Source organism: Sinocyclocheilus rhinocerous, unplaced genomic scaffold (genome assembly GCF_001515625.1).
Source record: "Sinocyclocheilus rhinocerous isolate Xijiao unplaced genomic scaffold, SAMN03320098_v1.1 scaffold1898, whole genome shotgun sequence".
Classification (NCBI taxonomy): domain Eukaryota; kingdom Metazoa; phylum Chordata; class Actinopteri; order Cypriniformes; family Cyprinidae; genus Sinocyclocheilus; species Sinocyclocheilus rhinocerous.
In genome coordinates, this window is record NW_015661023.1 from 132986 (window position 1) to 146985 (window position 14000).

At 36.2% G+C, this 14000-nt stretch overlaps 2 protein-coding genes across 2 annotated transcripts; both read left to right on the forward strand.

Annotated features, from left to right (window-relative positions):
* Positions 1 to 2794: 2794 nt before the first annotated feature.
* Positions 2795 to 8765, forward strand: LOC107726174 (tripartite motif-containing protein 47). The gene is made up of 4 exons (XM_016535693.1): positions 2795 to 2808; positions 6074 to 6670; positions 7236 to 7331; positions 8754 to 8765. Exons 2-4 carry the CDS (start codon positions 6116 to 6118, stop codon positions 8763 to 8765), a joined length of 663 nt encoding a protein of 220 aa, XP_016391179.1. The 5' UTR covers positions 2795 to 2808; positions 6074 to 6115.
* Positions 8766 to 9808: 1043 nt separating this feature from the next.
* Positions 9809 to 10815, forward strand: LOC107726189 (pyrin; the record flags this gene model as incomplete). Its single annotated transcript, XM_016535713.1, has 2 exons — positions 9809 to 9830; positions 9916 to 10815. Coding segments are annotated over 2 exons (585 nt in total), but the record flags the coding sequence as incomplete, so codon positions are not given.
* Positions 10816 to 14000: the final 3185 nt, after the last annotated feature.

Sequence of the window (14000 nt, forward strand, 5' to 3'; positions counted from 1 at the left end):
CAAAAAAAAGGCTATTCTTGGAAATATCTGCTGATCAGGTATGTTGTGTTTGTAGTCAGTAAGCAAAAAGGCATGTCATCTGATTTTACAAACACACGTCTCTATGTGGCTTGAGATCCAACAGACATGTCACTTGTTTATTTTGTTTCTCAGGTCCTTTGTTTCCCAATCACTGGACTGGACATGTGCAAAGGTACAATTTCCAATTTTCCATCCTCTCTTCCGCACTGATAGCTACTTTCAGTTGTCATAGGTATCATGCTGACATTTACAAATTATATGATACGTGCGTGGAAGATAGACAATGTGACTAAAGTGTGGACAGCCAGATCATAAAATCAGGATTTGGGTGCACAATTTCAGGGCAGTTTGGAGTTCTTTTTCCATTTGATCACCGTATTTATTACCACCAGATGGAGACAGAGGCTAACCTAACAGAGCAGAATTCAGGCTTATTCAAGGACAGCTTTTATTTATTTATTTATTTATTTTTATTTTTTTTTCTTGAGCTATGTGTATCTTAAACGTTGATGATTTTCCCACATAATTTGATGTGTTTGTGTGTGTGTGTGTGTGTGGTTGATAATCTCTCTCAGGGCCTCAACAGTAGATGAAGGCTACTGTAATTTATTTATTTATTTTTTTCTTGAGCTATGTGTATCTTAAACGTTGATGATTTTCCCACATAATTTGATGTGTTTGTGTGTGTGTGTGTGTGTGGTTGATAATCTCTCTCAGGGCCTCAACAGTAGATGAAGGCTACTGTAAATACTGTAACACATATATTTTTGTGGTCAATTGAAACAAATGTATACTTAAACATATTGAGTCTACACCTGCGGTGGCTAAATAAGTTCAGTTTGGTTTGCTCAAACGCAGGTTTTATTCTTGGTAAGAGATCACAAATCAAACCTGAACTAATCAGCTTTAAAGAAAGTGACATATCTGTCTGCTAATTAACTATTATAGTTATTTGAATTATGTTTTTATTTATATTATATACTTAATGCGTTACACATAAGCAATTATATTTTGACAATTAATATTCAACTTTAAATGTACATTTATATATGTACATATAAAAATATAAAGCTTTCATAATTAGCTTGTGTTTTATTTGAACCTATTTGTGAACCTATCTATCTATCTATCTATCTGTCTGTCTGTCTGTCTGTCTGTCTGTCTGTCTATCTATCTATCTATATATCTGTATATCTATCTATCTATCTATCTGTCTATCTATCTAAATTAAATACATTTGTTGATTCACTTGCATTTGTTTCTTTTCTCTTTCGCAAGCATTTCGTCTTGCTTTGTAAAAGCATTTAATAAAAAGAACGATCAAGGCAGCTAGATCTAATCTCAGAAAACTGCCTCTTCCCCGAAAGATGGGCTCGCTCAACACCTCTTCAACAAGGTGATGGATATGAGTATGCCTATGTTGTCCTATCTATTATGACCAATTAAATACATTTGTTGATTCACTTGCATTTGTTTCTTTTCTCTTTCGCAAGCATTTCATCTTGCTTTGTAAAAGCATTTAATAAAAAGAACGATCAAGGCAGCTAGATCTAATCTCAGAAAACTTCCTCTTTCACCGAAAGATGGGCTCGCTCAACACCTCTTCAACAAGGTGATGGATATGAGTATGCCTATGTTGTCCTATCTATTATGACCAGTATAGTATGACTGAAGGCATTGTTCTGGCTCATATTAAGCGTCCAGTTGTCCAGCTGCTTCAAGAAAGCTTGCTTAGACCCCTTAGATACATTTCTAAATTACTATTTGTAAAGTCTTACATCATCAGTGCTATTAGATATTGCCTTTTCAGTTTTACTTATTAGTGTCATTTAAAAAAAATTCAGCAGCATTACTTTGACAAATGTGACCCTGGAGCACAAAAGCAGTCATAAGTAGCACAGGTATATTTGTAGCAATAGCCAACAATGCATTGTATGGGTCAAAATGATTATGCCAAAAATCATTAGGATATTAAGTAAAGATCATGTTCCATGAAGATATTTTGTAAATTCCCTACTATAAATATGTTAAAACTTAATTTTTGATTAGTAATATGCAGTGCTAAGGACTTCATTTGGACAACTTTAAAGGTGATTTTTTCACATTCTGCATATTAGTTTTATTTCCCCAGAAGCTTTCTTTCCATGGTGAAATACTCATTTGGTTTCACTTTCACTTCATGCATTTAAATTGTTAAGGCACAATGTTCTGGAAGGCTGCTTTTACGTGGATTGCAAAAAAGCTTGCAACATGTCTAGTTTGACACCACAGCTGTAGCACTTGTGTTGTTCCAAACCTCTTCCATGTTCCATGATTCAGTTCAAAGCAAAAGGAGAAATGCTGAAGAATATCCAGGCTGCTCTTTTCCATTTAATAAAAGTGGATGAGGACTTGGAGTGTCAGGTTATACTATAACAAAAAAAGCAAAATACAAGTTGTGTCTTTGAGACAAATGCTTAGTCAACTGACAATTAAATACAGTAATAGGCAAAGGATGTAAAGAGAGAGAGAATGTCATTGATAGATGCTGGTTATGTGGTGCTTTTGATTTACTAAATGCTTGTGTGTCAAAATCTGTGATGCACACACCCTGAGCAAATGATGCAAATCTATGTAAAACTGGAGTGGTGTAACTTCTGGGTGGGGTTTCTTTTTCCGGGAATGAAAGTTAATGACAATAGAGAGAGATTGTGGAGAAAACGAAACTCTACTGTACATAAATAGGAGGAGAGAGAAGCAGAATTTAAAGACTGAAGTGAAGAATCCAGAACTGACACCTCCGTCAAGGTAAGTCTGATTTCTGCTTATCTCTCCTGATCATTAGTGGTGTTTGCAAAGGCAAGGGTCACTCTTACTATTGCTCATTCTATTGTTTTTATTAAAAAGTATCGAACTTCATTATGCTACCTGGGAATGATTTGTCCAATCATGTTTGTACTTTTCTAATCCATCACACAAGCAAATTGCAAGATAAGATTGTTGGATAATATGAGGGCAATAAAGATGTGAATATTGCAAAATCGTAAAAGTTAGGTTCTTTTCAATTTGATTTAAAGCCAGAAAATAAAGAAACACCCATTACTCATCTCTCACGTTATTCCTGGGCAGAGAAAACAACACTCCAATTTCTCAACATGAAAATTAAATTTTATTCTGACATGATATTGTGTTTCATTTGATTGTCAAAATGCAGCATTAATGGCACCAGAGTTTTACAGGTTAAGTACTGGTTGTGTTTATATGCTTCAAATGTCTTTGAGACGCATCTTTATGATTCGTCTTGCTGTTTTTTCAGCCTCTCATGCCATGGGTGCTGCGGTTAAGATGCCATGTACAGAACAAGAAGCTCTAAAAGAAACCTCCGCATTCTTTTTTTTATTTTTAAACAAGTGCACATAAATATTTTGTACCCTACCTGGCAGACAATAACCCACATAAACCACTTGAAAGACCGGATCTAGAGACCAGAATATCATAGAGACTTTTACGTGGATTGCAAAAAAGCTTGCAACATGTCTAGTTTGACACCACAGCTGTAGCACTTGTGTTGTTCCAAACCTCTATGATTCTGTTCAAAGCAAAAGGAGAAATGCTGAAGAATATCCAGGCTGCTCTTTTCCATTTAATACAAGTGGATGAGGACTTGGAGTGTCAGGTTATACTATAACAAAAAAAGCAAAATACAAGTTGTGTCTATGAGACACATGCTTAGTCAACTGACAATTAAATACAGTAATAGGCAAAGGATGTAAAGAGAGAGAGAATGTCATTGATGGATGCTGGTTATGTGGTGCTTTTGATTTACTAAATGCTTGTGTGTCAAAATCTGTGATGCACACACCCTGAGCAAATGATGCAAATCTATGTAAAACTGGAGTGGTGTAACTTCTGGGTGGGGTTTCTTTTTCCGGGAATGAAAGTTAATGACAATAGAGAGAGATTGTGGAGAAAACGAAACTCTACTGTACATAAATAGGAGGAGAGAGAAGCAGAATTTAAAGACTGAAGTGAAGAATCCAGAACTGACACCTCCGTCAAGGTAAGTCTGATTTCTGCTTATCTCTCCTGATCATTAGTGGTGTTTGCAAAGGCAAGGGTCACTCTTACTATTGCTCATTCTATTGTTTTTATTAAAAAGTATCGAACTTCATTATGCTACCTGGGAATGATTTGTCCAATCATGTTTGTACTTTTCTAATCCATCACACAAGCAAATTGCAAGATAAGATTGTTGGATAATATGAGGGCAATAAAGATGTGAATATTGCAAAATCGTAAAAGTTAGGTTCTTTTCAATTTGATTTAAAGCCAGAAAATAAAGAAACACCCATTACTCATCTCTCACGTTATTCCTGGGCAGAGAAAACAACACTCCAATTTCTCAACATGAAAATTAAATCTTATTCTGACATGATATTGTGTTTCATTTGATTGTCAAAATGCAGCATTAATGGCACCAGAGTTTTACGGGTTAAGTACTGGTTGTGTTTATATGCTTCAAATGTCTTTGAGATGCATCTTTATGATTCGTCTTGCTGTTTTTTCAGCCTCTCATGCCATGGGTGCTGCGGTTAAGATGCCATGTACAGAACAAGAAGCTCTAAAAGAAACCTCCGCATTCTTTTTTTTATTTTTAAACAAGTGCACATAAATATTTTGTACCCTACCTGGCAGACAATAACCCACATAAACCACTTGAAAGACCGGATCTAGAGACCAGAATATCATAGAGATTTGGGGGTGGACTCTTTTCATTCTGACTCACAGTGTTGGGGAAAGTTACTTTTAAATGTAATGCATTACAATGCTGCATTACGCCCTAAAAAATTACTTATTGTCTTACTTAGTTACCTTTTATCAGAGGTAATGTTACATTACTTTTGCATTAATTTTACTCATCTGGGCTGGGCTTGTTTGTTTGTTTTTAATATAAAAAGTTTTATTTTTGGAAAAGGTAAAAGCCCTTTAATTCCCTCAGGCTGAAAGAGATGTAACCTTTCTGCTGTGTTGCCACTCTGGATTGCATGAAGATTATGATGCAAGAGAAGAAAGTTCATCACTCTTCAGCAAAAAAAATAAAAATAAAAATAAATAAATAAATAAATACAAATAAATAAAAATCTATGTTTATTTAAAGTAATTTTTACTTATTAGTATTGTTGAATTGGATCATCATAGGTCAGCAGCAAAGACATTGGTTAATAAGTAAGGGATAATGTACATCAGCCTGAAGGGGTTTATTCTGAGATAACAACCGGCTGGATGTACATTATCCCACTTATTACACGGCTAAAAAGATTTGTTTATACCATATATGTTGAAATTAATGCTGAAGTCTTCCATTGTAACACGCGGTGGTTAAGTGTTTTCAGTCACAAGATGGCGCCAGACAGTCAACGATAGCGGAGTGACTCGTTAAGCATATAAGTAGTACCGGTCAAGATAACTCGTAGTACCCGGATGAGCGGTGTGTTATTCAATTTGGTGGTTGTTATCTGGTAATAACATACCGCTGGATGGCGCGATTGACCAATCAGAAGCAAGTATTCCACAGAGCCGTGTAATAAAATGGGATTAAATACATATACTGTAGGATATCTGTGCTATTTAACATATTTAATTATTTCAGGTTTGCGTCATATTCTGAGTTTGCTTTTCACTGTTTTTATTCATTTTGAGGAATACTGAATCAGTTTTTGTGCAAGTACGATGAGTTGACATTTAATCTAAAACTACAAGAAGAATCATGTTCACACAGCGCATACAATTTACTCTTGATTTCTCTCAACGTGGGAACAATATAAAAAACTTTTTAATAACTCAAACTGTTTTAATGTAACTCATTGTCAAATTTGCTATAGTGGAGCTGCACAGTGTTTTATGCAATATCTTGGTAATACTTCTGCCTGTTGCACTGAAACTTGATATATCAAATCACGACTATGTTCTGATGCTCTCTACCACACTTGTTTAGCTCCTCACTTTGCCTCTTTTGTGCTTGGGCCCAAAATTGCTGTTTCAGCTGTAGTTATTGTTGTTGATGTTGTTGCAGCTCTTCGGTCAACCCTCAAGTTTACTATCCGACACAACCACAATGACTACACCCGTGGTCATCTCTCGCCACCTTCACTGCCCCATCTGCAAGAACCTGCTGACAGATCCGGTCTCAACCACCTGTGGACACACCTTCTGCAAGGGCTGTCTGGACAAGCACATCAGCATAACCGAGCTGCAGTGCCCTCTCTGCCAGGAGCCTGTGACCACCAAACCCTCCATCAACGAAGCCATCGAAGCCCTGCTGCGAGAGTTTCGCCAGACTCAGCTACCCAACCTAGACCTCTTCTGTGGAGAAAGAGACGCGATTCCGTGCGACGTCTGTGACGAACACCTCACGTTTAAAGCCGTGAAGTCCTGCCTGATCTGTCTGCTCTCCTTCTGCGATGAGCACCTGAAGCCTCACCAGTCTATGGCAAGATTCAAGGGCCATAAGCTGGTGAATCCTGTGGAGAAGCTGGATCAGAGAGCGTGCAATATGCACGGCAGACCTCTGGAGCTCTACTGCAGACGTGACGAGTGCTGCATCTGCGCCTTGTGTGTGAAGACGGGTGGAGACGTGGTACCTGTGGAGTCAGAGAGAGAGAGGAGACAGGTGAGAACATACAGCTGTCGGGAAACAACACAGATCAATCTTCTCACCTGAGCTGATGTTTCCCAAAAAGAACAAAGACATATTTGCCATTTTGCATCAGTTAAAAAAAAAAAAACATACTCCTTCTAGAGTGTTTGTCCAATCTTCACCACATTCAATGCAGCTCATCAGACAATGAAAACAATGTAATTGTACTTTTTTTTGACAAAAACTATAATGCTATATACATAATACTATAATAACACTGATTCAAGGTATAAATTCCATCAGTTCATGCATTCCCTTTAACCCACACATGCTCATGCTAACTAAGCTACAGGAACACCATTTCCCTGATTTAATTTACGTAAACATTTCAGATAAAGAAAATTGGGACCATGTTTCATAGTTGAATTTGAGTAAACGCTCAATATCACACTCTTCTGTAAACTTCTGTAATTTCCTGGTCCGTTTTTTTTTTTTGATGCAGTTTCTGCCTGGTTAATTTCTGACACAGATTTTATATGAATTGATTGATTTTGTATGAATTCAAAGTACTCAGAAAGCTTGGTGTGTGTTTGTACAGGCCGTGCAGCAAAACACTATTGAGGTGATGGAAAGGATGATCAATCAGAGGGAAGACAAACTTGAGAAGCTTAAGGAATCAGCTGCAAAATACCAGGTATGTACAGTACAACATATGCAAATAAGTATTAAAATTATAACAAGCTTCAACAAAGGTTCATTGACAACACTTTATAAATCAAATAAGGTCAAGCTTCCTCAATGTTGCACAATGCATATTATTTCCCATATTATTTTGAACCAGGAGGCCGTTCTGTTTTTTCAGTTGGGTTTCCTCCACAATCCAAAGACATGCATGGAGACACTAAATTAGACAAGCAGTTTGGCAAATGGATGAATATAACAAATAACAAAAAATATTATATTATATTAATATATTGATAACAAAAATCTAGTCTTCCACAAAAGACAAGGAAATGACAAAGAGCTGATTTGCAATGCAAACCCCGTCTCGTTCAGCAAACAACACAAGATAAACACAAGAGGCTATTATATATACAATTATGATTATGATTATATTTTTCATATTATGTTTTATTTTATTTTTATTACTAATTTATCAAAAATAATTGTTGCTTCAGATTTAGATTTAATAAGAACACTGACCCAGACTCAAAGCAATGATGTAAAGCAAGCCAATCCGATTAGAGTTTGCCAGACCAAGAATAAGCATTGCATGACACATGACACATTTATGTAATCATAGCAGGGTAGGGAACAAAGGACGTTTTAGTCTTTGAGAGATCTATACATCAGCAGGTGCTTCTGAAGAAGAATACGCAAAGATTATGCAAATATGTCTCCTTTGAGTTTGGGCTGTCCAAATATGTTTTACAAGAATATACTATTTTAGTCGTTCTACTGTCAATATGTCATGTTTAATTAAATGTGTTACTTGCTATTTCTTTGTAATTTACTGTTTGCATTTTATTTAACATTTTTAAATGCATCATTTATTTTTTATTGAGTGATTATATCTGAGAGTTGTGATGCAATTGCTCATAAATAGCATTTGGATAGGCTTATTTGAACTCATACTACACTGTTTGTTTGCCCTTATGAAAAAGAAGTAGGCTACACTTCAGCATACTTTTAGAGAGAGTACTTATTATGGAAATAATATACTTTAAAAGAACATACTTAAGTGTGAACTTAATTTAATGTTTTCAGACACATAACTGCATGTTAAATGCAATTAAATGAACATGTATTGCAGTTTAAATTTAAATTAAATGCAATTTTGTTGAACTTATAGTGTTTTTGACCCACTTAAGTAGGACTTAAGTACATCTTCATATGTAATTTCATTATTAAATTTATTGTCTTTGAAATATGGTTAAAGTACTGCTGAATGTACTGAAGCATTTATGATAAGCTAAAATATACTTCAATGCAATCTCTTTTGAAACTTCAAAAGGTATTTTAAAGTAAAACTTTTAATGTGACATTATTACAAAGGTCACTTTTTAAAAGTGTACTTGAGTGTTAAAAAACGGTCATGAAAATGTCTCTTTTTAAGTCGCTTAAGTAGCCTTTTATTCTATTGATATTATATTATGCTTTTGTATCTTAGTCAACACATTAATAAGCGCAGCACAACAAAAGAGTATTAAAACATGATATAAAATGTACTTTAAATTAAAACATTTAATTTCATATTACAAAGGGCACTTTTTAAAAGTGTACTTAAGTGTTAAGAAAGTCATGAAAGTGTCTCTTTTTAAGTCACTTAAGTAGCCTTTTATTCTATTAATATTATAGTATCTGCAAGTACAGTTTTAAAATATACTTTTGAGGTTTAAAGTTCACATTCAAAACAATTAAGTGCACTTAATTAGGTGCGCAGGCATGAATGACACCTGAGATCTTCTTGTTTTGAAGAGGAGTTGTGGATATGATGGTATCTGTTGTATAATTTAATGCAGTCTACTTTACAGTATCAATGAAGTATCATTGTTTATGCATATGGTTATTGAACAGTATCAAGGTGTATATCAAAGATATGTATTATGGTCCAGACAGTCTCACACTTGTAAATTTGTTCACTATATCTTTTCTTTTTACAGACATTAGAAGGATTCACAGCTTCTCAGGTATGTGCAGGAACAATTTCTGAGCTACTTCTTCACGTTGCATGTTTACAAATCTCTCATTCTTTGCAGAATCTCAAACATGCAGTAACTGAGAATCTGTCTTTGCACAGTAAACGTGACTCTGGACGCAGAAACGGCGCATCCGCACTTAGAGGTGTCTGCAGACGGTAAAAAGGTGCGCGACAGCGGAGCGAGTCACGACATCCCGGGCGGCCCGCAAAAGTTCGACCTGGTCGGAGGAGTCCTGGGAAATCCTTGCATCACTTCGGGAAGAGCTTTCTGGGTGGTGGAGGTGGGGAATAAGGTGGGCTGGGAGCTGGGGGTGATGAGGGACGGAGCGAACCGGAAGGGCAAAGTGTCCTACAAACCCAGCGAGGGTTACTGGGCCATCAAAATCTTTATTATGGTTCAGACAGTCTCATGCTTGTAAATTTGATTTGTAAATTTGTTTACCATTTTATCTTTTCTTATTTCAGAAATTAGAAGGATCCACAGCTTCTCAGGTGCGTGTTGGAAACATTTCTGAGCATGTTGCATGTTTACGAATCTCTCAAACGTCCAGTAACTGAGAATCTGGTCTTTGCGCAGTAAACGTAACTCTGGACGCAGAAACGGCGCATCCGCACTTAGAGGTGTCTGCAGACGGTAAAAAGGTGCGCGACAGCGGAGCGAGTCACGACATCCCGGGCGGCCCGCAAAAGTTCGACCTGGTCGGAGGAGTCCTGGGAAATCCTTGCATCACTTCGGGAAGAGCTTTCTGGGTGGTGGAGGTGGGGAATAAGGTGGGCTGGGAGCTGGGGGTGATGAGGGACGGAGCGAACCGGAAGGGCAAAGTGTCCTACAAACCCAGCGAGGGTTACTGGGCCATCATGCTCTGCGCTCAAAACATGTACGGAGCTTTTACAGACCCTCCAGTCCAGCTCCATCTGGAGACCAAACCTCAGAAGCTGGGAGTGTTTGTGGACTGTGAGGAGGCTCTGGTGTCCTTCTATGATATGGAGGCTCTGTCACATATTTACTCATTCACTCGGTGCAGCTTTAACGGAGCCATCCGTCCGTACTTCAATCCTCATCCCAACAAAGACGGAACCAACTCAAGCCCGTTGGTCATTTGTCCTGTCAATCAAACCGACATCTCTGTGTCAAAGTAAGGGCTGATTTTATGAGTCTGAAACTATGAGGTGTGAGTATATTAGTATTCAGTGAGATTGACATGATTCCCTTTTGTTTGTGTCTTTGTTTTCTTCTTTAGTGTGATATTCTCTGTTGTACTGTGAGTGGATTAAAAAGCAAACACATTTTGAGGTGAAAATGATGCATTGTACATATAGAGATATTTGTATAGCATTTAGAATTTGTATATATTTTAAAGAATATTTTAATGAACAGGGTGCTGTCCTTCTAACTGTAATTTCTCTAAATTTCTACTAAAAGTAATTTTTAAATGGTCTTTTTTTATTCTTTATAATATGATGTTTCTATTTTATTAAACATGTTCAATGCACTATCTATCTATCTATCTATCTATCTATCTATCTATCTATCTATCTATCTATGTCATCTATCCATCTGTCTATCTATCTATCTATCTGTCTGTCTATCTATCTATCTATCTATCAATCAATCAATCAATCAATCAATCAATCATCTATCTATCTATCTATCTATCTATCTATCTATCAATCAATCAATCAATCAATCAATCATCCATCCATCCATCCATCCATCCATCCATCCATCCATCCATCCATCCATCCATCCATCCATCCATCCATGTGAATATTCATATGAATGTTAACAGATGTAACTGTGAAACGGCAATAAAACTATTAAACTAGGCAATTGTATGTGCATGTGAAATGCAGCATTTATGCATTTATTAAAGAAAAATACTAAACAGGAAAACAGGCTGGTTTTATTTGATGAGACACAGAAAAAACAGTAATATTGTGAAATAGTATTACAGTTTAAAATCTGTATTCTATTGTAATATAATTTAAAATGTAATAATGCATTACTCCTCATTTTTGATGATTAACAATAATTGTAGGTATAAGAGGGAGAGCTTGTCTGTCCACACACTTGTGAACAACTCTCATCTCATCTTTCACAGTGTTTGTATTGTTGTCCATGTAAATCACGGCCTGAGAGCAGGACAGACGAGTGAATTACACATGCAAATCCACAGGGAAGTGTTTGCTTGTTCCAGAGACTGGAGAAGAGTGCTGAGCATTCTCAGGAAAAAATAATTACTTTTATTTCTAGCTACTTGCATTAGTCACTTTCTGAAATGCGGGCTTGAGTTTAATATCTGAATGGGGAGAAAAAACCTGTCAGGTTTTGAGAAAAAAAGAAAAAAAAGACAATTGTTCATAAGATGAAAGCATTTGAAATGTCAGCATTTGAGTGTTTCTAAAGACTTCAAGACACAAACTACTCTGAGAAACGATGAGTCAGCCAGGCCGTGACACTCCTCACAGAGTTATTTTGTGGCAGCCGCAGCAATGATGGATTCTGGGTAGAACTTGCGTCAGGGGCAGGTCAGGTGAGATTTTACAACATCATGATAAAAATATCACATTCACTTTGGCAGTTCAGTTGAAAGTTCACAGAACAATGTGTTTTGTTGATCCTGGAACAACAGCGTTATCAAAGAAACATAATTTTAACCCCGTCTGTCACCCTAACCGTAATGATAAACTATTACTAAAATCACATCGCACAGAATTAATAAATATAACACTATAAACTGCTCAAATGTTGTCAATTATGCCATTGGAATTTGAAACACCATAAATGCAAATGATCAAAATGGCTTTTAGCTTTATTTTCAAAGCCAGTAAAATTAAACTGTTCAATCTATGATGAACTAAGACTGTTGATCGTTTCTGCCAAACAAATGACTCGTTAATTCAAATTCTCTGAGAAGTAACTTAATAATATATCCACTTCTGGCAACAAAAAAAATATTCATCTGCTTTTGTAATAACCTCATTGAGTACCTTTTTTTTATTTATTATAGACAGCTTTCATTTGCTCTTCAACTGAATTGTGTTGAGCTGTTAACCCTGCTGTGGTGACAAATACATGCCTAAAGGATTATTCCCTTTAACAGTGTTAAATACAGGTGCTGGCAGTATGTTGTGTTGCGAAACATGCATTACAATGCAAATTACCTGTAAGTATAAGCCTCATGCATAGTTCCCTTTCATGGGAACTTCGAACTGCGTCCTCTAGGGGTCGCTATGGGGGAACGCCTCGTCGTGACCCGTGTCTCAAGCATACATTGAAAAAACACCAACTCGTTGGCCGGCGACAGCCATGACGTCACTACCGGTGCGACTATGATATATAGCGACCCCGAGAGGACGCAGTGTCTCGTTCCCTACTCAGGGAACCATGGTTACATAAGTAACCTGAGACGATTCCCTTTTATCAGTGCAAAAGGTCACTTGCATTTTCATTTCCATTCACATTGTATTTCACGTAGTGAATGCAAAATAATTACTGCTTGTGTTCAAGGATAATGGTCAAGTATTTCTGAAACATTGTGTTTTTAGTGAAAAAACAAAAACAAAATGATGTTGCAGGTGTCAAGGCCAAGCAAGAAATGAGTCTGAATCACAGCAACAACTTGATAAGTTTGATGACAGCACCATCTACTTGTCAAAATATCAAACACAGTAGTATGAAAACAGTAGTGAAAACATATAAAAAATATAAACACATGAGCTAAGTCTGATGATAATGTTGTATTTTGTTTCAATATTTGGTGTCTTGAAACTAAAGATGGCAAGTGTCAAGTGTAAGAGTCAGTTCTTTAAGGTTTAGCAAGCAGTTTTGGGAAAACACTCCTTGACCTAAAATCTTGACTATGCACTCAAATATTTATCTATTTACTTATTTTCTGACACATGGAGTACAGTGTCTAAGGTCATCCATGCTGACCATCCGTTATTTTGAATTGCATTGAATATTTTTTAAGCACATGATTCACCTTTCATTCTGATCTTCTTTGAAATTTGACCAGTTTTCCCAAAAGGTCATCCAAAAGTTATACTTATTTGATATTGTACACCATTTTCCAGGAACACACCAACACAACTGATGGTGACGCTTGCATTGGTAGTTTAATAGCTTGATTTGTGGAAACGGAAAATAAACACATGCTTGCACTGATTTACATCTTTATTTTCAGTTATTCACAAACAAGTACAAATGTGCAAACATGGATTCTACTAATTCATTTGTTTTGTATGCTTTGTTTGCTTGTCATAATTGCTCACATGGCAATGCAATGCAACAGATTATATTTTTTTGTAGAAATATCACTATACACATGTGCTCATATACAAGTTTATTTTAATTTTCAATTATATAAAAAGTGGACTTATATACTTGCAGTGATTAACTTGTATATTTCAATTGTATTTCACTACACATTATTTTTCATGCGTATTTCAATTTTCAGTTTTGTATGCTTTGGTTGCTTGTCAAAATTCCTCTCGTGTGGTCATGCAATAAAAACTGACTATTTGTAGAAATATCCATATGTGTCCCAGGACCACAAAACCACTCATAGGGGTCATTTTTTTGAAATTGAGATTTAATACATCATCTGAAAGCTGAATATTTGACAGAGATACAACTATTTGAAAATCTGGAATCTGAGG

What these genes read in the sequence shown, in the direction of transcription:
- LOC107726174 (XM_016535693.1), top strand. Translation starts at nt 6,116, where the DNA reads ATGACTACACCCGTGGTCATCTCTCGCCACCTTCACTGCCCCATCTGC. An exon ending in CAGAGAGAGAGAGGAGACAG is followed by an intron (nt 6,671 to 7,235) that starts GTGAGAACATAC and finishes GTGTTTGTACAG; the next exon opens with GCCGTGCAGCAAAACACTAT.